The 26,389-nt window shown below is 37.4% G+C and overlaps 1 protein-coding gene across 4 annotated transcripts in view; it reads left to right on the top strand.

The window, feature by feature from the left end:
- The window catches only part of LOC148033055 (CASP-like protein 4D1), a 70,205-nt gene that overhangs the window by 13,646 nt on the left and 30,170 nt on the right, over positions 1-26,389 (top strand). The window contains exon 3 of one of the 4 annotated variants that reach the window (XM_087684229.1): positions 4,207-4,572. The exons of the other annotated variants lie outside the window; for them this stretch is intronic. Within the exon in view, the coding sequence (XP_087540355.1) occupies positions 4,207-4,287 (81 nt within the window). The 3' untranslated portion in view covers positions 4,288-4,572. Of the gene's footprint in view, positions 1-4,206; positions 4,573-26,389 lie in introns of those variants that run through there. 4 annotated transcript variants of the gene reach the window in all.

Below are 26,389 nucleotides of genomic sequence, written 5' to 3'. Positions count from 1 at the left end.
ATTTGCATTATGCTTAGTTTTGTAGACCCACCTATAGCCAATAGCTTTCTTGTCCTTAGGTAATGGTACTAGATCCCGTGTCTTATTGGCTTCTAATATAGCGATCTCCTCATCCATTATTGCATCCCAATGAGCATTACTTACAACATCCTCAAAACAAGTGGGCTAAACATTCTCAACCACCTTTACCATATAAGCATAATGGTGAGCTATATAACCTTAAAAATAAAATCTTTTAACAAGGTATTTGACCCTGCTAGACTTATGTACCACTGGATCACTCAATGGAGTCTTTGCATTACCATGTGTTTTCTATATACCTAGTGTCATGATGAAATGAATATCAAGTTTATCATCCAAACTCTCTGAACCATTGGTATCTCCATTAAATCTCATATGACTAGTAGATGCATCATTACCATCCAACACTTTCTTATTCTCTTTGTCTTTATCTGCAATACTTGTAGATATATGTGAAGATGTAGGGCTACTCCTTAGTCTCCCAACCCAAGGGCTAACTATAGATATAGTACTAGATGATGTTTCTAGTCCACTAAGGCTTTATAATTCTTGCTTTTCTTTCCATACATAACTATCATGATCATCACCCAATGCATCACCTAGATACATACCTACTACTGCTTATCTCATAAAAAATAACATCCCTACTCACACTCTAGACTCGTCTATGATAGGGTTATGGCAACGATACCCTTTCTACTTTAAAGAATATCCAATAAAAATAGATAGCTTAGCATTCGAATTAAGCTTCTTTTGTAGCTCATATGAACACTTTCAAGTATGACACATCGAGCTTGCCTATAAAGCATTCTTCGAGGGTCATTCCATGAATTGCAACTATGGAAGTTCTATTCATAATATAGATATCAACATGAAAAGCTTCAGAACAAAATAATTTTGACATATTCTTTGTAACCATCAATGCTCATGCAACTTTTATGATATGCTTATTTTTTCTTCTTTCTGTAATCTTATTTTACTATGGGATATATCTACAAGTAAACAATTTCTTTATCTAATGAGACCTTAAGAAGTTACTGAACTCATTAGAGAGGTACTTTCCCCCTCCATCTGACCTCAAGCACTTAACTTTCAAGCTTATTTTTGTTTCAAAAGTACCCTTGTATGTTTTGAAGTACTTAAACATATCTCTCTTTTTCTTCATGACATATATCCATAGCTTTCTTGAACAATTATTAATAAACCTGGCAAAGTATTTGCTCCCACTAAGAGATATGTTTTATGTAGGCTCCCAAACATTTATATGTACAATATCAAGTATATTTTTGCTCACATCTTTGTTATGTAAAAAAGCTTGTCTTGTTTGCTTACCAAAGTGACATGCTTTGCTAAAAGCATGTAACCCTGTAACCATTTCAACCTTAGGACATTTGCATGTCCAATAAATTTGTGCCATATTTTAATATCTGCAACCACTTTTTTTCCTTTAGCATACATAGCAGTATTCATAGTATCAATTCTGCAACTCTAAAAGCATGCAACCCTATAACTAACCCTTTGGACTATATTAATTTCAATCTTTGCATATTTGCATGTCCAATATATTTGTGCCATATTTTAATGTCTGCAACTACATTTTCTTTAGCATATATAGCAACATTCATAGTAGAGATTTTAGCATCTAACGTAAACATGTGGCCAACTTTACTTCCTTTTATGACCAACTTACACTTATCATTGAATTTTTTCACAAGATAATCTTTTACATTAAATCAAATCTACAATCTTTGCTCTATCATCTAACTAAAAAATACTAAATTATTTATTATGAATGATATATGTAATATATAAAATAGATTCTTTGTTTGACCATTATGTAACAAGAACAAGGGAATATTTTTAATGTGTAAAATTAGGTGGCATGAATCATCACATGTCTACACATAACCTAGATTTTGTAAATCTTACATCTCTCCAAAACATTCAACATGACTAGTTATATAATTAGATGCAACTAAATTAATATGCTATACATCATTATGTGTTCCCTTCTCTATAACAATGTTCATCATATGACAAACATACACTGATTTTTGTCTTCATTTTATAGTGAAGACAATATATAGTTTTCTTGTTATAATATACCATTGTGGATATAATCCTTCTTAGCATGAGAATGGACTACAATTTGACACATTTTTCCACAACAATACCAAATAATACCAGAGTTGTGAGAAACTTTGTTCTCCTATCCATCTCTTCATCTAAAGCTCCCCTTGCCTCTAAAGTTTTCATGGCCTCTTAAAACTTGTATTTTAGCGAACTAATGATTCAACTTATTTTATTGGTTATCACTAGCCGTCCCTTACCACAACCTCTTGAAGAGGATTTATCATGTTTGTCCCCTTTTTAAACTTGAGTAAAAATCTTGGACCTATTCACTACTTCTTTTAGATGATTCGTACTACATACTGATATCTTTAGTAATCATGAGAGAGACCAACTTATCAAAAATTAGAAACAGCTTTCACACACACAGGGAAGTGACAATGGGGTTTCAAGTCTTCTTATTATTAAGGCCATCCAAAGTAGATGGAACCAAATCATCATCATCAGGTATTATATCAATAGTTGTGAAGGCATCTGCAATGCTTCTTACTTTCAAAACATACTCATTTACAGACACATTTCCTTTCTTTAAGGTATTCAACTCTTAGTTGAGTTAAATCTTCTATGCCTTTGTATTGATTGAAAACATGTCCTCAAAATTTATCCAAGTTGCATGTAAAGTTTCTACATTTTTTATATGTCTAGTGTTGTTAATGACTACAGACAGGTAATACATCACCTTTTTATATTTTGCATTGCATTCTTTTCACACCTTTAGTTCTTCTACAGTTATAGGGTCACTCAACTTTGACTCATTTGTTTCACTTGAAATAAACTCGAAGAGGCGTTTTCCAACAAGGAAGTTTATCACACGAAACTTCCATGATGGATAGTTATTCTTGTCTAACTTCTCAATGATGGGGTTTCCACTCTTCTCTACCATTATCACAAAATTGATGCAAAACAACAAGTAAATCTTCTGTACCTTTCATTACAAGTGCACAATAATACACCAAGCTATAACTCGTGTACCTATTTTCGATCAACACAATTGAAATTGTAGTGTATCTTGAAATTGCTATGCGCAACCTTGGGGGTCTAAAATAGGGCCTGAAACGGGCCTTAAATGGCCAAAAAAAGAAACGGGATAGCCCTTAAGGGTCTATGTGCAAAATATGCAACACTTTGCTCGCACACTAAATCTCAGAGCAATATGAGATTTTTGCTCTGTCCTGGTTCCAATCCTGGTTCCAGTGCCTCCTTAAGAAACTATCCAAGAGAAACAGTGGAAGAATATGAGAGCTTTTTATCTATTGCTTGCTTGCTAGAATCCTTGCTTCTTCTCCTTCACTTTAGCTTTCAAAATGAGTCTCTCTTAGTGGCGCTACTTTGATACCATATCAGGATCATGTGGTGGAAGACTTACTTGAGCTGTTGCACTAAACACACACCATACACACAAGATGAAGCTCACTCAAGAATAGAAAAAGAGAGATGGAGGCCAAAAATATTTTCTTGTTGGTTTTTTCTTCTTTTTCACATGATACAATACACACAAAGTATAGATAAGATAAACATAAATAAAAGTGGCCTACTAATTCAAACAGTGCATAATTGACTATACTAATTGATTGGTGCTATTACTACGTCAGCTCTAGCTAGGTGTGACAACCAAATATTATAAATGATAAGTCAATGGCCATGTGAGAATCATAATAACCACTGATGTGTTAAGTGTAGACGTGAGGACCCATCTAACTAGGTGGTCCATCATCAATGTTTGCATGTGTTTAGCTTGCCGTCTCAATAGATATAATCATTACTCATTAGATGTGTCTATATTGATAAGGCATTTGACAAGGGCTAAGGGTTTGGGTCTTTGGCTATGGCTAGGGCTATGCCAGTTTGACATCATATTCCCACATGACAATAGTATTATGTTTTATCTTGGTCATCTATAGTTCATTTATCCCTGCTATGTAAATGAACTTTAAAAGTCATATGATTAGTGGTTGATGTAGTTATAGCAGTCATGGCGTGGAAAGGCATGATTCTCATTTGTTCTTATTGTACGACATGCTTTGTGCCTTTTTGAGATAGTAATGATGAATTCAGGCAATGTTGGCTCCTGTAAGCGCAATGTTGGGATTTGTCGTGATGGACGGAAGTGCCCCGAGTCAAGGATCAAATCCCTAGAAAGAAGCTCATGAAGATATGCCTTGTACAGAGAGATCTAGTATCTCAAAGGAGGCAGGGTGCAGGTTACTTATGGCAAACTCAAGGTCAAGTGAGGATGAAGTTGGAAATGGAGTCATATACTAATCTTGAGCTGTCCAGAGATGAAGAGGAGCTGAAAGAGCAGAGAGGAGACATGAGACATGCTCATCTGCGCTTTGATATCATGTTGAAAAGACGTGGGATCTAGAGCATGTCTATGGCAGATGGAAGATGAAGATTAAGCTCATGATGACATAGACTGAAGACTTGACCTGTTACACAAGTGAAGTGGGTTCCAAGATTAAGACTTGGATTTATAAACACAATCTTGTGTATAAGATTGACAATGACCAAGACACTAACTGAGATGGAAAAGCATTATGATATTGTATTTATCATATATTAAAAAGTGGTAGTCAAGTACAATGCTTTATAGTTGCTAGATGGGTAGCAGTTTCCCTCTTTGTGCATATGGGATTTAGTCTGCCTACATGTTCTAAGCCTAGAATCGCCTCATATAAAGAGACTGGAGCAGGTGTGATTGCAAATAACTCAACATTGAGTAAGCTTATTTGAGCCCTTGGGAGTTTGAGACAAATTTTGTACATATTTCAAGCTTGCTGTCATGTCCCTAGTTTACAATTCATGATTTTTTCCCTTTTGAGTTAAGACAGGAATTGCACTATTACATTCTTTGATTTTTATTGAGACATTGACATCTACTTTTCTTTGTGATCTCATAAGAGGACCATCTTCATGTTTGCTTATAAAGTTTATTACTTGAGGTGTGATCTTCTTAGCACCTCCCATGTGCATGATAAAATAGTATTAGTAGTTTGGCTATCAAAAGGAAAGTTCATTTTTTGATACTCACAAAATCTTGAAACATTAGGCCATATAATAGTTTTTATTTCCCTTTCTCTTTGAGTTCCTATGGTTACTTCTAGAGAATCACTAACTATTTTCTAATCTTGGGATTTGTATTTTCTTTGCCTATGTAAAGGGCCTGACAAAATTGGTCAATATCCGTAATGTTCATTGGAGAAAAATTTACGATTTTATTCTCTATTGACCTTAAACTAGTGTAAATGGCTCTTGGTTTAAAGATAAATAGGTTAGGACTAAGAGATTGATGTCTCAAAGTCCATGCTCTTGACTAGCAAGGTCATTTTCTATGTCTCTTTAGAGTTGTAACCTTTCTTTCTCCCTATGCCTTTCCAGGAAACCCATGTGAGAGCTCCTTAACTTTAGTATTCTCTTTCTAAGTCTTAGTGTCCTTGAATTTACTTTTCCACTAATTAGAGTAACATTATTAAATAATTTCCAATAGTTTGTGCAATCAATAAGGTAATTATTAAGTTTAAAGTATTCCAAACTAAATGTGTAGTTAAAACTTAAAGACAAGGTCCCAAAGGTGAAGGAAAGATGATGGCCTAGTGGTTAGTACTTAGGCTTATACAACCATTAAGGTTGTATATTCAAGTCTCACTAGGTGTACCACTTGGTTGGACACCTATGTTCTCATGGTGTGTTTGTGCTAATTTGGGCTCTTGCCTACTCAAATACTTTGTTTATTTTTGTTGGGCATTGAACAAATCGAGTCTACCTTGGAAGTCCAAGGTCTTATATAATTTAAAGTGTTGGTCTAATGTCTACTCAAATCTGCATGTTTTTGGTTGCCATCCATGGAATCCCTATGGTATATTATGTATTTGTGCAATGTATTGAGGTAGATCATAAACTATTCAATACAATCATTATTCTTGTCATGCCATGGTCTTTTGAGAATTTAGTACTATACTTTCAATTCTTCTTCATATAAATGTAATAATGAGTGTAACATGTTTGAATTTAGTTTTCACTTATGCCACATGTAGATGTCTATGCATTTTTGTCTTGATGTTTATACCCAACTAACTCGGTTACCACAATCATCAAATCTTCATCAATGGGGATGAATGTGCATGTGTTTGTAGGTATACCATCATCTCTAGGTCTCTTTCATGTGGATAATGATGTAGACATAAGTACTGGTGTTCAGAGATCCCAAAGGCATTGATATGTTTCACATAAGGTCCTGATGTCTAATTCATAGAAGAGGAGTAATCATCAAACCTTCACCAATGGGTATGAATATGCATGTTTTCATAGGGTCTACCATAATCTCTACTCTTTTTTTTTGTGGGTAGTGATGTAGGTGTACATGGTGGTGTTTAGAGACATCAAAGGTGTCCACATCTTTTACTTAAGGTCACAATGCTTCATTCATAGAAAAGGAGTCTTGGTGGGGCCAAACCCCTTTCCCTCTCTAATTGCATTTGCAACCTCCATGATGTGATTGTCAAGATTGTGGGAGAGAAGGAAGGAGTCTCACTTGTAGCTTTCTTGCTTGCACAATGGGGGAATACACACAGAGGTGGAGGCTGAAAACAGTTTTTCTCTTCTTAGTTGTGTAAGCCAAAAAGTAAGTCTAGTACAAAGAAATAGAAAAACCCTATATATGGGTCTCAAACCAAAGACGACTAACTAAGGTGGCATACTAGCTGAGCCACGAACTAGAGTAGATAAGGATAGCTGTCATCTAGCTATTATTCATGGGCGGTGTACCAACCACATCTACAACTGACAAGTCGGTGACATAAATGCACAACGGTCACCTTGGCATATCACGAGTGAAGCTCGATATCTCAACACTTCCCCTCGAGCTCAATCCCAATTCCTGCACACCAAGCATGTCTTTGAACTTGCGCAGCTTCTCTGCGCCCAATGCCTTCGTAAATATATCAGCTACATGATCCTCTGTGCTGACATAAACTAGATCAATAAGACCTAGTAAAACCCTCTCTTGCACATAGTGATAATGCACCTCAATGTGCTTTGTTCTAGCATGATAGACTGGGTTATTTGCCAAGTGCATACTGCTCATGTTGTCACAATAAATGACAACTAGCCCATCTGTAGGCTGATGCATATCATAAAGTAGCTTATGCAACCAAGCTACATCACATGCAGCCATTGCTGCACCCCTGTACTCAGCCTCTGTGCTGGATAAGGCAACTGTAGGTTGTTTCTTGCTGCTCCAAGTGACTGCAGCACTCCCAAAAGAGAACACATATCCACTGGTAGATCGTTTATCAAAAATGTTACCAGCCCAATCAGCATCAGTGTATCCATGCAACTGTATGTGAACCCCAGTCTCATAAAATAGTCCATACTGCAATGTGGACTTCACATACCTGAGTATGCGTGTAGCCGCATCCAAATGCGGTTTCCTTGGAGCCTACATAAACTGACTTACCAATCTAACAGCATAGCTCAAATCTGGCCTGGTAATAGTCATATAAATCAAACTTCCTACTATGCGTCTGTACATAGTAGGGTCTTCCAGAAGCTCACCTGCATCTGCGCTCAACTTCACATTCTGCTCCAAAGGAACTGAAATAGGCTTACAGCCTGTCATCCCATATTTGGATAGCATGTCCAATCCATACTGCCTCTGCAAGAGTTATATCCCACTTGGTGATCTAATCACCTCAATGCCCAAGAAATAACACAGCTCTCCCAAATCCTTCATCTCAAACTTCTGCTTCAATAGCATTTTCACATAAAGGATATCTTCATCACTGTCACCTGTCATAATCAAATCATCAACATAAATGACAAGTAGCATAATACATTTCTCTGTTTTTCTCACATAAAGTGAGAAATCTGCCTTGGAAATCTGAAAGCCAATAGTGACAAGATACTGTCCTATCTTGTCAGACCATGCTCTAGGTGCTTGCTTCAAGCCATACAAGGCTTTCTTCAACCTACAAACAAACTCAGGATGAACAGCATGCACATAACCTGGTGGCTGCTCCATATAGACCTCTTCTTGCAAATCACCATGCAAGAAGGTATTCTTTACATCCATCTGATGTAAAGACCATCCCTTTGATGCAGCCATAGCAATGACTACTCTTACAGTTGCCATCCTTGCAACCGGACTAAATGTTTCTTCATAATCAATGCCATATGTTTGTGCATACCCCTTGACTACTAATCTTGCCTTGTATCTATTCACAGAACCATCTCAATTGTGCTTCACCTTATAAACCCACTTACAGCCAATTGCATTCTTACCTTTAGGCAAAGGTACCAATTCCCATGTAGCATTTGCTTCCAACGCATCCATTTCTTCATCCATGGCTTTCTCCCATTTTTCTTTTCCCATGGCTTGCTCAAAAGAAGTAGGTTCTGGTTCCTGTATCACTTTGACCATATATGCATAGTGAATGGCTGTAAATCCATCATATTTCAGCCTATCCACAAGATATCTAGCTCTCGTAGACCTGCGCAAAGTAGGTTTACTCCCAGGTGCTCTCAAAACATCCCTGGTCTTCCTTACTCCAGGTGTAACAATAGAAGGAATACCCAACTCATCATCAAGCTCTGTTCTGAGCCACTGGATTCGCCATCCACATAAGAGTGACCTGCATTCACATCAAACATGGGCTAATCTACCTTCTCTTTTCCTTTTCGTGATACCTACATACCACTATCTGCATTGCTTTGAGAAGATTCTCCTGATCTCAATCTGCCTATCCATGGCGAAGAATGTGAACCACTGCTAGAAGACGTTCCAGGTCCACTAATATTTTGTGACTGCTGCTGTGAATTCTGTGCAGCATTATCATTTTGTGCATCTACATCATCAATCACATTTACTAGTTTATACCAGCTACTCATCTCATCAAAAACATATCTGCTCACTGTAAACTTACGAGTAGAAGGGTTATAGCATCTATACCCTTTCTGCTGCAAAGAGTAACCAATAAAGATGCACTTCTCAGCTTTTGGATCCAACTTGGATCTCAACTCATCTGGCACACATGAACATAGGCAATGCAGCAAAAAATCTTCAAATGAAAAATATATGGTTTCCTACCAGTATACCTCTCCTCTGGAGTCATCCCATGTATTGCTACAGTGGGAGTTCTGTTCATTATGTAGACTGCTGTAGCAACTGCCTCAGTCGACAGGTCTTTTTCATTGAGCATGGCACGAGATACCTCTCCAATATGCCTGTTTTTTCTTTCTGCAATTCCATTTTGCTGTGGGGTATGACTGCATGAATATTGCTGCTTTATGCCATGCTCCTGTAAGAACCTTGCAAACTCATTTGAGAGGTACTCTCCCCCTCCATCTGACCTTAGGCATTTTATTTGCAGGCCTGTTTCTTTTTCAACCATAGCTTTAAGAGTTTTGAAATGCCCAAAAACTTCACTTTTCTTTTTCATAAAATACACCCAAACTTTTCTGTTATAGTCATCAATAAAAGTGACAAAATAATGACAGCCTCCAAGAGATGCAGCTTTAGTAGTCCACACATCAGAGTGGATTAATTCCAATGGCTTCTTACTCTCTTGAACATGTCTAGGAAATGGTTTCCTTGCCTGTTTTCCAAACTGACAGGCTTCACATACCTTATGCATTTCTACAACCTTGAATCTAGGCAATCCTGCAACAATATTTTGGGCCTGCATTGATTTAAGTCGCTGTACATTAACATGACCAATGCGTTTATGCCAGATATCAATATCTACAACTACACCGGTCCCATGTGCAAACATTGCTGCACTCAATTCAAACATGTCTGCATCCAACGTAAACATTCTGCCCTTCTTCTTTCCTTTTGCTATCAAGCGACCTTTATTTTTCATATCCTCAACAAAGCATCCATGAGGATTAAATCTGACCTGCAAGCCCTGCTCAACCATTTGACCAACAGAAACCAGATTCTTAGTGATATTCGGGACATGAAATACATCGGACATGTATTTCTTTTTCCCATTCTGCATAGACAAGGGAATTTTTCCAATCTGCACAATAGGATGTGCAATATCATCACCAGTCTCCACAAATACTGGTTTTTTCATTTTTCTTGCATCCTCCATCCATTCTGCATGACATGTCATGTGGTTTGATGCACCTGAGTCAACATACCATATATCGTTGCTTTCTTCTACACTTGTCACAGAATTGTTCATGTGTTGCACCATAAACAAATGCTCATTTCTGTCATCACCCTGTCTACTAGAAGATATATAATTTTCTTGTTGCAATTTTCCATTCATGATGTCATTCTGCTTTTTATAGCAGTCTTTAGCCATATGACCCATTTTACCACAGTAGTAGCATTCAACATTGCTGTTTGCATTTTGCCCTCTTTGCCATCCACCACGACCTCTTTGGCTCCCCCTGCCTCTAGAGTTACCACGTCCTCCTCCATAGGACTGGTTTTCTTGAGTTTGCTGCATATTTTGATTTCTACCATGGCCTCCAGATCGGCCTCCTCTACCTCTGCCTCTATCTCTTCCAGTATTTGAGTAGAAGACAACTTCTTTTGAAGTTCCTCCTGAAGAAGATGCACCACCATTTCTCTGTTTCTCTGAAATTAGAAGAGCAATCAACTCCTCATAATCATGAAATCTTTCACGGACGGAAATTGATGTTCGAAATTGTGCATAATCCTTTCCTAGACCATTCAAGGTCACAGAAACTAAATCATCATCTTCCACTGGCGACCCAATGGAAGCAAGTGCATCTACAATCTTCTTCACCTTCATGTGATAGTCATTGATGCTCATATTTTCTCTTTGCACATTATGCAACTCTTGCTTGAGTTGCATTTTCCTAGCTTGAGTATTTGTGCTATACATTTTTTACAAAGTATCCCATGCCTCCTTTGGCGTACTTGCATCTTGAATATGCACAATCATAGAGTCTGAAATACTGATAGACAGCTAGTACATAACTTTTCTGGCTCTCTCATGCCATGCTTTAAATGCTTGCATTTGCTGTTGATTAAGAACATCAGGAAGAATTGGTTCTTCTTCATTTCCTGCAACAAATTCCCAATATCCTTTTCCCATAAGGAAATTCGTCATTCTAAACTTCCATGCTTGGAAGTTGTTCTTGTCAAGCTTTTCAGTGACAATGTGTGTGAGAGAATCAGACGCCATTACAGAACACTGCAAAAAGTTCTGTCACTGTAAAGAACACAGCTTCAGCCTCACAAGGGCTAATCTGCAAAACTAAGGAAAGTGGTATTTGACCACACAGTCACTTCCTAGTGACGATTTTGCATCAACAGGCAACAAGGATGATTCTGTAACTCCCAATGTCTCTGAACACAAGCATACGATGCAATTTCTACAGTAAATTTTCACCGACCTGTAGAACAGTGGTCTCACAGCATAAAACTGGGCCTTTTCCTGAGTGCGTGCAGAAAACTTCCACCTCCAAAACAGGCCCCGAAATGGCCTCAAATCTTGCTTCACCGCGAAGGGCGTCTCAACCTGAGACAATGTACTCTTGCAATTTCCGGCTGTGCTACCTGCAAAGATCTGCTCCCAAAACAGAAAATGAAAGCAACATTGCTCCTCTTACCAGAACACCGCGAGCTTGGCTTGCTTTCTTGAGCTCCTTACCACGAACAAGGCTCTGATACCATGTCAAGATTGTGGGAGAGAAGGAAGGAGTCTCACTTGTAGCTTTCTTGCTTGCACAATGGGGGAATACACACAGAGGTGGAGGCTGAAAACAGTTTTTCTCTTCTTAGTTGTGTAAGCCAAAAAGTAAGTCTAGTACAAAGAAATAGAAAAACCCTATATATGGGTCTCAAACCAAAGACGACTAACTAAGGTGGCATACTAGCTGAGCCACGAACTAGAGTAGATAAGGATAGCTGTCATCTAGCTATTATTCATGGGCGGTGTACCAACCGCATCTACAACTGACAAGTCGGTGACATAAATGCACAACGGTCACCCCTGCATATCACGAGTGGAGCTCGATATCTCAACAATGAATGTGGTGATCCACTCCCACCAAGTGGTTGCATGATATGCAGATTAGCTGCATGTGATACTTGACCAAGGCCCATTATACCTTCTGGGGGATGTTCCAAAGGCTCAACAAAACCCAAATGTTGTTCCAGAAGTATTAGTGGAGGTCTTGAGTCGCAAGTTCATGTGAAGGATGTCCTAGTGCTGGAAGTAACCTTGCTACCATATTTGATTAGTATACCTCTTGAACAACCACTAAAACTAGTCCCAATGTTTAGGGACCATCTCTGACAAATTCATCAATCTACTATTCCTACACCTCATTACCCGAGATGGTAGCATCGATGGCAACATAGATAGTGGATGTGTTGCTGAAGGCTTGGATACTCAGATCAAAATTTGCATTTAGAAAAAGTCAAAATTTGCATTTAAAAGCTATCAATACACCATGTAGTTGATATTCCTCCTTAGTATTAGTGCATTTAAAAGTTATAAGTGCACTATGTAGTGGATTATCCTCCTTCGTAGGGTCAATGAAGAGGAGGGTCTTAGTGCAATCAAGCTCCATTGTTCATTCAAGTTATGAGCTAGCCTACTTACAAATAGGAAAAATTCTAGCATGAATCTTGTTAACTCTCTTGGTGATATTTGGAGATGAGTCACCCCAATTATGAGGCAATTGGAGGTGTATGTCTTGTCTCAATATAAAGCATTAAAGTTAAGAAGTTAAAGTAGCAATGTTAAAAAATGGATAGTTATTCTATTTCTATAAAATGACATGCTTATTGACTATTTCTTGATGATTATTATATGAAAAAACTGATTGTTTTTAAAAGAGGTACAACATCCAAATTTTTGGAAAAGAATAGAATTTGGCACACTAAGATCAAATATAACTTTTTGTTTGGAAGTAATTTTGTAAATCTTTCCTTGTGGTTTAGTAGCCAATACCATGTTAATTGTTTAGAGTACCCATATAAATATATTCAAAGCTCCTAGTTAAAATTTTCATTGTGAAAAAATGTAAGAATTTTATCATTTACAATTATGGTGTTGTAAGTGTGAGGATGTAAGTCTATGATATTCAAAGCTTTGAGTAAAAAAATGCACTTTAAAAAGGTACCATAATTTTTTAGTTTATGTTTGTGAGGTTGCAATTGCGAGGTTGTAAGTCTATAAGTACGAGTCTACAAATTCATGAGGTTTTGAGCTAGTGAGCCTAAGTATGTGTAAGCCTAGTATCTATGTGTTAGATATTTTCAATGCCCCACCCTCATAAGATGCCACCAATGATCCATGGAGGCCCCTATTTTGAGGAGAAGCCATGTCTAAGCTTGTTGCTTTGGGTTTGAGAGAGTAGTTAAGTTAGTAGAAACCAAAGGCACATTGCATCAAGTTGCGGGGCATGGTAGGTGCACATGGCTTCGGGCTAGGGGGTCTCAAGGGGCCTGTGGTCCCCTGACATGGATTTTTGTAAACTACTCCCTGGCCTAATGGTCCAAGGAATATCCCTTAGGATATCCTTGGCCAACCAGAGAAGGTTCATAATATGGTAGTTTACTAGGATATAAAAGGGAGACCCTCATAAAGATATGATTAATCTATCGTTTACCCGCTTAGAGTTCTTCGATCTAGCCTTGTGCTCTTCATCTATCATCTATTTAGATCACCATCTAAGCTTCATAATGAAAGTACATAAGTGGATAGAGCCATCTAAGCTTCATAGTGGTAGCACATAGATGGATAGAGCCATCTTTGTATTAGCTTGTTTGGAATTACAGAAGATTATATTATTCTCTTATTTTCTATTTATTTATTGCTTAGTTTCTATATACAGTAGTCTATAATTTCTACATAGTATCAGAGTCTAAGGAACTCTAGGAAGTAAAGAGTACATGAGAGGCAAGGGCTTCAATAGCAAAGAGGAGCGATGTCTTCATTAGAAAGTAATTCTAGTACATCAAAAAGTGGTGCTGTTTCACTAGTAATTCCAACACTAACTTGTCCACCAACCTTCAGTGAATGCAAGTTAGATATTATAAACTATACTTTGTAGAAGTTTAAATTCATAACTATCATTGTTCCTTATGAGCTTCTAGAGAGGGTATTAGAAGCTATCCTAAAACCACAACCTACCCCGACATGTCAAATTTAGGTATAATGGTTTTCCCAAATTTTGATATTCTACATGCTTGGAAACAAAGGAATGCAAATGTGTTAGATGCCTTATTTACAAAGTATTTTGACAATATTTTGACCTTGATGCAGCATACAACCAAGGTCTCATAGGCTTAGAATGCATTGAAGAGTTAGTACAAGTTGCAAAATCAAACAAGGATCTAGAACTTGGATAATCAACTAGCAAAAAAGAAGTTTGCTAAAGGAGAGATGATGAAAGCATTCATCACTCAAATCAAGAAATTGCACAACCAGATGGCTCATTCTAGGATACAAAATACTAGTGAGGGGCTAGGTCAAAGGTATCTTTGAATTTATCCACCAAAGTTTGATGGACTTGTAACTGACCTTAATACTGAAACGAGGGCTAAACCTTTGACATTTGAGGAATTTTGTGTGCTAATAATGGAGAAAGAGTTGCATCAAAAGAAAGTAATAGTGAATATACTGCATTCTTTGCCAAGTAAAAAGGAAAACTTGGTTTTCCCACCAAAAATGATATTGAGAAAAGAAGAAGGGTGGTAAGAAGAAGTTTAAAGGGACTACTTCTACTATAAGAGGAAAGGAGATGCAATTTCAAATTGATGTATAAAGAATGTAGATAAAAAGAATGATATCCTAAAAAGTAAAGGGAAGGAGACATCCAATATGGCTTTAAGCAAAGTTGAAGCTATTCATAGTGACCATTTAGAAAGTGTGTTCCTTGGCATAAGAAGTATCTACCACACTGACTCATAGGTATTGGATAGTGGTACTGCCTTTCACATGACCAATAAGAAAGATCTATATGGTTCTATGTAGTCTCTATAAGAATCCATACTGTGATGGTTGAGAACAAGGCACATGTACTATTTTCTTTGTTATTGCAAATGGTGAAGTCCAAAAGTTTTCAAATGTATTGTATGCTCTAGAGATTATGAAAATTCTATTATTAGTTGCTTCCATAACTAGTATTTTCATAAACTGAGATTCACCAAGATATGTGCAAAATTTCTCGATAGTGCTAGCAAAGTTGTTGCCATAGAAGAAATAAGAAACAAGTTGTATGAGCTAAGTGCTCTTATAGATCCACCTTTGGAGTGGGCACAAGTAAACTTTGGCATGAAAGATTTGGTCACATTAGATTTATATTATTAAAGTAGATGAATAAGCAAGATAGTGTTGATTACCTATCTACATTGATTGAAATGAAGAAACCATGTGAAGCTTGTATGATGTGCAAAAAGAGAAATGAATTTCCACAAGAAAGTAAGAATATATCAAAGGCTCTAAAATTGGTGCATGTTGACTTGTGTGACACAAGACCTATACAAGTCTTGGGGGTATCTTCTTATTTTATATTGATCATCAAGGACTAGAGCAAGACGATATGGGTATACTTCATGATAAGGCTTGATCTTTTGATAAGTTTCAAGAATAGCTAAATCTTACTAAGAATGGAGGAGAAAAATTGAAAGAAATTAGGAATAGATAATGGTGGTGAGTTCAACTCAAAGGAGTTTGAAGACTTTTGTAAGAGCAAAGGGATTAAGTATCAATAGATGACATCTCACATGCCTTAGTAGAATGGCATTATTGAATGCCAAAATTGTACAATTGTGAAAATGAAAATATGCCTACTTAAAGATAAGGGATTTCCCAACTAGTTTTGGTTGAAGCTATTAATATTATTGTCTACATTTTCAATTGGGCTACATAGTGACTCTCAAAAGAAAATCTCCTCATGAGGTATATGTAGGTAAGAGACCATTAGTTCTAGAGATTAAGAAATATATATTATCAATTTCTTCCATAGTTAGCCTTTCCATAAACTGAGATTTACCAAGACAAGTGCAAAAATTCTTGATAGTGCTGGCAAAGTTGTTGGCACAGGAGAAAGAAGGAACAAATTGTATGATCTAGGTACTCTTATAGCTCCATCTTTGGCGTGGGCACAAGTAAACTTTGGTAGTAGTGTTGATCACCTATCTACATTGATTGAAATGAAGAAACCATTTGAAGCTTGTATGCTGTGCAAAAAGAGAAAGGAATTTCCACAAGAAAGTAAGAATAGAGCAAAGGCTCCTCTAGAATTGGTGCATGTTGACTTATACGACACAAGGCCTACATAAGTCTTGGAGGTATCTTCTGATTTTATATTTATCATCAACAACTAGAGCATGAAGATATGGGCATAGTTCATGATAAGGCTCAAGCTTTTGGTAGGTTTAAAGAATAGCTAAATCTTACTGAGAATGAAAGAGAAAAACTAGAAGAAATTTGGAATAGATGATGGTGGTGAGTTCAACTAAAAGGAGTTTGAAGACTTTTGTAAGAGCAAAGGGATTAAGTGTCAATAGAGGACATCTCATGTGCCTTAGTAGAATGGCATTGTTGAATGCCAAAATTGTACAATTGTGGAAATGGAAAGGTGCCTACTTAAAGATGAGGGATTGCCTTACTAGTTTTGGGTTCCAGCTATTAATATTATTGTCTACATTCTCAATTGAGCTACATAATGGCTCTCAAAAGAAAATCTCCTCATGAGATATTTGCAGTTAAGAGACCATTTGTCTCATAGTTCAAAACTTTTTGATGTGAAGCTATGTGTATTGGCCTAGTCTATCAAGTATCACAACCAATAATAACAACCAAGACATAAATTTTTTTAAATGTGAATACTATGTGTATTGGCCTAATCTATTAAGTATCACAACCAAACCATAAAATCTCCTTGAATATACACAGAAACTCATAGTTCAGCCTATAGATCTCTTGAACAATAAAGAGATAGAAAACAAGAATTAATCTTTAGGAAAATGATATAGTATCTCAGGAAGCATTGGAGATAGCCAAAAGAAGGTGTTGCCCTAAATAGATTGCATTATGACAGAATCAAGAAAGCATAGATCACATTTAGTTGTATAAGGGTAACCTCCTTTCTATTGAAATACATAGGCTACTTTTCACCTAGTATGTGTATACATAATATTAAGAATACCACTAATTGTGGTAATTCACATCCTAAAACTTGGCACAATGAAGTGGTTGATTTGAATATTCAAGAATTGGATTTGCAAGATGTAGATGTCTAATCCTAAACAAACATAGAGAAGCTTATTATGCATTATCGAAGGCCTTACATCCCTTCATAAGCTATGCTAAGAAACTATGGATAAAGCCCCTCTATGATATCCACAATCCTTAGAGAAGCCTATTATGCATTATCAAAGGCCTTACATCCCTTCATAAGCTATGCTAAGCAATTATGGATAGAGCCCCTCTATGATATCCAGAATCCTGTTTTGTAGTTGTATAGTTGTTTCGAAAAGCCAAATCACATGAAAAGGATAAATTAGACACAATACTAACATGCTACACATAGGTCTAATACAAAAGATACAAAGTATGGTGTAATGATAATATGAAATGAGATGGTACATAAGGTACTAGAGCCTTGCATGAAGTTGGAGTATCCTCAGACTAATCTCTCTCAACACAATTGATAAAGTGAAGATGATTAGAAATCTATTGTGAACCTAGAATGACAAGTAAAGAAATTCTTCTAGCAACTAGCTTGTGAGGTGCCCGCCCATCGGCTTTCCAGGCACTCTTTTAGTGGTTATCGAGAAACGAATCTAAGCGTCGCTGCCCGGCACTCCCAAGGAATGTTTTGAGTTTTGTCGCCTAGGGTTTCTCAAATCCGCCTCGTAACGGAACGTTCACGACCGAACCCACTAGGATCGACCTGAAATTTGGGTTCCTAGTTGTCAAGGTCTCCTGTTAGCATTCTAGCGTCGGGTATTGGACATCCTACTTTACGCAGAGATACCCAACCCGAAGCAGATCTATGCCACACTTGGTTCAAAGAGAATGGGAAATGAGAGGGATGAATTGCTCAACCTCTCTACCCATAGGGCATAGTCCCATTCCGGTCCCCTAAAACGGCATGAATCGGGTTCTAACCTATCAATACCTAAAGGTCGAATGACGATAAAAACTTGTGAGAAGCCTCCCAGTTCTCTGGGACCACCCTGCCATAGGACGGCGGACCCATCGGGGGTTCCGCCCACCCGTTTCCCTTAATAGCTTTAGTTTTCTAATTAGGTCCTACCACATTTATGTGTGACACTTAAAATCAGCTTCATTAATTAAGCCTTTTAGGGAACAAGGTTCGTTCGCGTAAATTATAGCACATACACAAAAACAGAGCAAAGCAATCTATTGACAAACAAGATCAAACAAGTTCCTTAACTTATCTTCAAGTTAATCTTTGTCTCCCGCCCATACAGGAGAAATTATGTTTCGCTTCTGTCCAACAGAAGTATCCCTTCTGCCCTGCAGAAGTAACTGGTCCAATTCACATGGCACCACAAACTCAATCCTTTATCTAGAATAGGATCTCCCAACATGCCCAGATGTTGGGGGCCAGGGAGGTCTTCAACTCCATTCTAGACCTAGCAAGGGGTGTCTAGAGCTCCAACTGACCCACAAGCTGTCTAGGAGCGAAACATCATTCCCGTGGTTGGCCTTTTCACCACTCGACCTTCGGCCCATGAATCGAGCAATGCCCTCTCGGGTTAATACACGGTGCGACCATGGAGGTGATCCACCCGTACAATATATCCTTCCTTAATTAAATCCTTTAAGAATCAAGCACAACCAAGGCATTTAGCCTAATATCATTTTCCAAGAAAACATTCCTTTATTCCCATGGCGTCTTGTCATCACAGACCCTTGCCATGCATTTACCATAAATCACAAGTACTTGGAATAATCATCCAAACAACAACTAACAACCAGTTGAATGTAAAAGCATTTAGGATATTGTTTGATCAACCAACAAAACCAATTGCATTCTTTCCAAAACAATGCAAGAGTAGATGAAATAATATTTCCCATTGCATAATTGCTCTTTTCCTTGGGATCTAAGAGCAATATTATGCAAAAATGTTCTTAACACTTCCTTCCTTCGGCTAGGGTATATGTTAAGGGTTTAAACACTATTCGTGATGTAAGTTCTATAGGTCACTTACCTTGATTGATAACCCAACCCTGAGTTTGGATTAGCAAAGGCATCGTTATCCGACGGATCTCAAGATATCTTAGTTTTAACCCTTATGATTAATTTCTTGTACTAGCTCTTAGTCAAGTCATGAGGCAAATAGAAATTTATCCTCATATATCAAACATGTTATAGGCATAACATATAAATACTTGATAAGATAAGTGCGAGATGATCTCAAGTAATTAGACTCCAATAGGCCTCGCATTGACCTAGAATCTAGTTTTTCTTAGTATTTGGCCTGTTAGGCTAAGTACTTTTGAAGTATCTAAACTTTAAAACTAGTACTTTCTATTCATGATTCTCAATGTCGTATTCTTTTAGTAATTATGCTATTTGTAACCCTCAACTATACCTTCATCTAGCACTTGTATGCCCAATATTTTAATGTCGTTCTTTCTGACGACTATGCCATTCATAACGCTTGACTGATTCTTCCTTGTAATTGCTCTACTAGCAAATAAGTCATATGTAACTAGGTGCGATTATCTTCCCTTGATATATGCACTTCATAAACTCCATCTTCCGTGTAGGTGAGATGAAATTTATCCATTCCCTTGACCTATACTCGTGCAATAGTATGGAGCCTAATGTATCTCATACGAAAATCAAAGCAAGCATCTATCAATTTGAAAATACATTATTTACGACCGGAACCATAGTTGGATTGACGGTGATGCCTTTGCTCGAAGCCTTGTTGCTGGTTGCAGGATTGTCATGCGCACGCGACATTCTTCTCTTGGAGGCCATCGTCCGCAAATAGACTCAAGAGATTAAGGAGGTAGAATAGATTCAAGATGGGAGAGCGTAAGAGAATATGGTTAAGTCGAGGATCGAGATAGAGGGAATTGAGCTAATTCTCTTCCTCGCAGCCTCTCGGGGTGACTCTTCTCTCTCTCTCTCTCTCTTAAGCTCTCTTTCAAGCTCTTCCTCACAATCTCTTGGAGGGGTATCCTTCTCTCTACTTTTCTCTCGCAGGCTCTCGGGATCTCCTTATGCTCTCTATGCCTCTCCCATAGTGAATTAGAGAAGAGGGCTTGTGGTTGAGAAGTAGAGCTCTTTATGGAGGGGATCTTGGAAAGATCAGTGATCTGATGCTCAGATCATAAATCTGATGGTTCCATTGGCTCCGAAAGGGGGGTAAATCTACGACAGTTGATTAGAAAGCTCTCAGTTCACTCTTTCTTCTTTTCTCTGTTCGAAGTGATGTCTACTGCCTGTAAACTGCGATCGCGGCGCGCGTGATTTCGCCAATCACTTTTCTTTATTTTTCTTTTTATAAAATCTTCAAACTAACTAGAATATCACTTGTCTTTTTTTTTAAATGACATCTAGTTCCATATCTTTTTTTAGGATAATATCTAAAATATCTAAAATATACTAGCTTTGCCCAAAATCTAATGTTTTTGGACCTTCCAAACTATACACATGAACTTAGTGATTAATATAACTCATAAGTCTCGTTCACATTGTAATTTACGTGAAGGGTAGCTACGGTCTTTGCCAATTCGAGAAAAATATCGAATTTACGACTCTTGATTTTTCTAAATAAAATATTTTAAATTAAATAAAAATTATCAATAATTAATGTTAGTTAGTTTTTACCTTAGTCTTTAGTTAGTAATCTTACTAACTTATTAATTGACTAACTAACTTACGAACCAACCAACTAACTTTTATTGTGCGGAGATATTACATAGCTATATAGATTGCCATGCAATAATCTTTTTCACTACATTGACACCATGCATGTCAATATCTTCCACAATAGATCTAGGCATAAATGCATCTTTTTCCACATTATGGCAAAAATGGTGGCTCTTTGAAGCTGACATTGATGCTGGAAAGGACAATTGCAAAAGGAAGAATTTTAATCTTTTTCCATCCTTCATTTCTTATCATCTAAGGTTTCTTTTTATCCTTTTAGCTCTCATTCACATGCACACACAACATCCTTCATAGCACTCACCTTGTATCGTGATTAAGTCTCAATTGGATTGTGCTTGTCAATAGGGACATTACATCCTCTCCTCGTGAGAGGAGGAATCCTCATCTCGAAAAGAAGTTAGGGATGCTTAGTTTCAAGATAAGTTATTATCTTAGGAGCTTTAGGTTAGGACAAGGTATGCTTCCATTGTGCTACTTTGATGGCACATGCGTATTCAAACTTCAAGATAACACAATGAAGTCAAAATAAATTTGATTGAAATGTATTGTGGTTCAACTGTCATTGCAAGAGAGTACAAGTATAAGCTCTTTTGCATCTCATGAACATCTTTCTAGGGTTTTTAATCATCTTCAAAGGTTACATTGGCCTTCAAGCCTTCCTCACTATCCAATTTTTTAGGCAAGCCAAATGTTGAAGTTGTATGCCTTCACTTTTTTATTGGTTCCACATTCTCTTCATCTAATTCTGAATAGTTAGCTTGGTTATACCCTAGCTCATTACAATGGAAGCATTGACAGTACACTCCAGTACTTGTCAATTCTCTTCTTGTGCTTTTTCTTTTACTATGTCCATGAGTGATTTTTCCATTGATTTAGGCTTCAAGTTTGCTGGAGGTTCTGGTGGTCCAATGGAGCATGTCTTACCTAAGGATTGGTTGTGATGGTGCTCCCAACTCTGTATTTATATCTTACCATACTAAATCTCTATGGGCTTATTCTAGGGTAGAGTTCACCACTCTAATCACAACCATGGGGTGTGACTATTGGCTTTTGACTTGGGATTTGGAACTAGTAGTTGCAGGGTCAGTGGATTTGATCGTATTAGTAGTTGAGAACAACTTGTAGCTAGATCATTGGATAGTTTGAAAGCATTCTTGGGCTCACTAGTTTTAAATGCACCCTTTGTGGTATTTTGGTACATTTTTTAAGGATCTGCTTTCATAATTTTAGTAGTGGTATGAGGCTACTCTGCTATTGTGCTTTCTCTTTTTGCTTGGGTGGTGAAGCATTCATCTTAGGAGACTTTGGTGGTTTGATTGGACTAGTAGCTAGACTTTGTATGCTTCTATTATCTCCTCATCTTCTTGATTAGAAGGCATGGTTTTTCTATGAGCTAGAAGTTTTGTCTCATTATCTTGAGGAGATGATTCCCTAGGGGGTTTTGATGTCATGTCGTCATTGTTCTTGAAGAGAGGTCATTGGTTCTTAGGAGCATCCTTTATTATCTTTTGTATACTCTTCTCTTTGAATTGAGTAGATGCACTAGGATATTGATGTTGATTTCCTTGTTTCTCCATAGGTGATGACAAGGCTTTCACTTTGGAAGACTTCAAACATTTAGAAGTACTAAAAATATCCTTGGGCTACTGCTTGGAAACACTAGGTGGATTGTTTGACTTCTTTGTGGGGCCTTCGTCTTTAGTTTGGAGTAGAATCATTGAAATGAGGTTGCTTCATGGGCTTTGATTGTGTTGATGACCCTTAAAAAGCTATTTTCTTCTCTTGTGGACTATCAACTACCTTAGGTTGTTGCACCCTAGTCAAGGTAGGCTCAAATGTCTTTTGTGGAGGACTGATAGGATTTGGCTCAATAGTGAGTGGCTCAATCTCCTATATGGTCTTGGCTTAGTAGTGATTGGCTCAATCTCCTCTATGGTCTTGGCTTAGTAGTGATTGGCTCAATCTCCTCCATGGTCTTGGTCCTAGACTTTGATCTTCACTTTGCTATTTTCCTTTGTTTTGTGCCTTGGGTGAGACTCGAATTATGGTCAATGAAGGTGGTGATTTAGGCATCTTAGGCAACCAAATCAATCCATTTCTTGCATAGTAATTTCGAGCATGTAGCAATCTTATGGAGACCCATTGTGGCATTGTGCTAACTCTTCATCAAATTTTATGGTGGTATTCCCAAGATCGTGTTTTCTTACCATGTGGTGGTATTTTCGTAGTAACCTTAGAGGTTTTGTTGTAGCTTTGGCTTTGGATTCTATATGTGAAGAATTCTATTAAGAATACTACTCGCTTTTCCTCTTTTGCCTTTAATAGTTTTTAAGAACTTCCTTGTTTCCTTATCAAGGCTTCCTTTTAGCACAAGAGCAAAAGGGTTGATAAGGTCTCTTACCCTTGGGGTTTGACATGGTTGCCCATATTGAATGTTGTGCTTATCTTGACATCTAGTAGGGTGAAGTGTAACTAATATGCTTTGTACTCCATTTTGCATTTGGTTATGTGCTTGACAAGTCTTCTAAGCAAGCCTTTCTTCCCAACATCATCTCAATTTGGAATCACATAAAACACAATGGGAAGCTTTTAGTTTCCAAGGTCATCAACGTTTTATAGTTTCCTAGGAGCAAATAGAGAGATCTTCTGTAGGGGTTTATTGTCACAAAGTAAGCATAAGTTCACGTTGGCTAGTTGCGGCCCAAGCATCATAGGTAAGGATATTATATTTTTCTCCTTTTTCAATGAGAATTGTGGTGACATGCTCCCATTTTGTGACTAGTTTGTCCTTGAGAGTCACGTGGGATGAGCTCTTCGAAGATCTTTGAGCTTGATGGTTATAGCCTTGACGATTCTAATTGAGATTTTATATCTAGTAGACCCATTTTCTATACTAGTAGATGGTTGGCATCTAGGAAAAACTTGATAGATGCGACTACCACAATCACATCTCAAGTCCACTTTGTTTTTCGATGAAGGTTCTTGCTTTTTAGGGAAATTGCTTGAGATATGCCGCCCTAGTTGGTGGCAATTCTAACACTTAATTTTTTTGTTTGAAGTTGTTCATTCCTTTTTTCTCACCCACATCCTAGCATCATAATTTAAACAAGACAATGATCCATGAAGAGCACATTACCTCTTCATCATATACTATGTATGGATTCATATATTCCTCATCATCATATGGTTCTTTTATCACATGCGTTAGAGGGTCAGTATGGGGGTATGTTATGATGGGTTCAAGGGACTTAGGTGTTCTTGATAGCTTTCAGCTCTAAGAGTAGTTGGTTCTTATTTGGGTGATGCTAATAAAGCTAGTTATGGAATTTGTTAGTGTTTTCTTGGATTTTGAAGGCTACAATTAAATTCCTAATAGCTAAAATTGGTTGGGCTTCTCTTGGATAATTAAGACTAGAGTTAAATTTTTTATAGTCAAAATTTGAGTTAGGTCTTGGGAGCCTGAGAGGAGCTATACACTATGCAAATTTATGCTTGAAGTGTTTGTAATTAGTATACGTGTGTGATAGCCTAGAGTGCTCCCAATGGAGATGCTCTTCACCACAATGTACACACTACATGTTCTAATGATAAGGTCATGAAATCTTTAAGGTTTCAATTATCTTTAAGAGCTCTAGTTGTTGCTTCTTAACATCAGCCCCATAAGGTCTTGTGTGTCATTTGCCTCAACCTTGAGGATCCTATGAGTAATCTATGGATTTTGTCTCTACTTCTTTCCATATGCAGAACATTAAAGTAGATAGCGTCATCTAGTATATCATTGAGGCTAGATCAATTATGATCTAATTTTCTTGCCATAATTTCATAAATATTTTCATTACAAATGCCCTTGATGAATGCTTTAGTCAGTAGTGGGTCTTTTTGCATTGGAATTCATTAGAAAGGCTTCTCACTTTTGAGATGAAGTCTTGCATGCTCTTCTCTTCTTGTTGCTTGATATTCATTAGCCAGATAATGTAATTATCATCACAACCAACTTTTGCAAAGCATTTGACAAAGAGATCCTTGAGAAACATAAATTAGGATTTTTTTGCAAAGCTCAATGAACCAAGTTTTCCCCTTTTTTCCTAGGCATAGTCTAAATGCCTACTCCTCCTTAGTGTCACCCATAAGATCATCTACTTCATAGACTTGGTCAAAGTGTTCAATGAAGCTATAAGGTTCATCCCGATACTTATACAATTTCTTGGTCACAAGAGGGAGCTTTGCTTGATTCTTAGTTCCTATTGTGTTCCCCAACCTAGTTAAGAGGGTTTGAGTTGTGTGATGTTCCTACTTGAAGCATTTTGTGTAGATATAGTGCACAAGAAATGATAATGAATCTTGCAAGGATCATGTGAGTCCAACATTCAACAATAGCCTTCCAATGCTATCCATTTCTGCTTGCATGGCTTCACACTATTGTCATGAATCGCTGTTGATGTCCATCAACTGATAAAGCATTTTTGTACCTTGGCTAAATAGCTCTAGGAGCTTCCATTCCATGGCCTCAAAAGTTATATTTGAGATATCAAAGTTAGCAATAGAGCTATCAATAGTAGCTTGGAAGTCATCCAAAGCTCCTCTTGAGTTTTTGGTTCTTTCCATCTTGCTAGGTACAATACATGTGGTCTCTAGATTGACTAGTTCAATGAGCTAGTTTATGAGGTTGTGGATAGGGGTGTTCTTAATATCAATTGGCCTACAAGGACTGGGGTCATTGCTTGTTATGGATATCAAAATCTCAAGATTGCTTCTCAAACACATGCACCCATATTGAGGTTGTTCAGTCTAGGTTCTCTCTAGTTGATCCAGTGTCAAGTTTTCTTGCCCTATTTTTTTCATTCCCTAATTCGTGTTATTTGTCACCCTATTTGTTAAGGTTTTTAGTTTTCTTTCTTAAGCAAAGGTCATGCATTTTTACTTTAAAATTATGTTCAAGTGTGTTTTGAGTGCACGGTACAAAAACAAGCTCTCTTTAGCTCTGTAATCAATTTTGTGATTTAAGTTCAACAACTTTATAGTGCCTTTTAGAAAATCAACACACAAATGAATGCTGTTTTAGTTTTTGCTTTCAATGACTTTGATTGATTTTGATAGTAAATTCTCTTTTGGCCTTTGATTATTATGATCTTGCCTTTTGGTTTATGTTCAATCCCCAAGGCTTCAGCCTCTTTGTTTAAGTATGTCCCTTTTTGTTTAGTTTATGTTTGTGGTCTATGTGTGTTAGTTGAGTCGACATGGATGTGCATGTACACATGTGTATGATGGTGTCGACAATCCTATATGCATAGCATTGTAGCTAAATAGGGGTTTGTTGAGGTCTAATAGTGCACATGCGGATGCCTATATGTGTGGGTTCATG

This window comes from Lygodium microphyllum, chromosome 8 (assembly GCF_053477565.2).
Source record: "Lygodium microphyllum isolate KBCC chromosome 8, Lygodium_microphyllum_v1.1.10, whole genome shotgun sequence".
NCBI lineage: Eukaryota > Viridiplantae > Streptophyta > Polypodiopsida > Schizaeales > Lygodiaceae > Lygodium > Lygodium microphyllum.
Note: the sequence above shows the minus strand (reverse complement) of the source record. Positions and strands in the feature narration are given on the sequence as shown.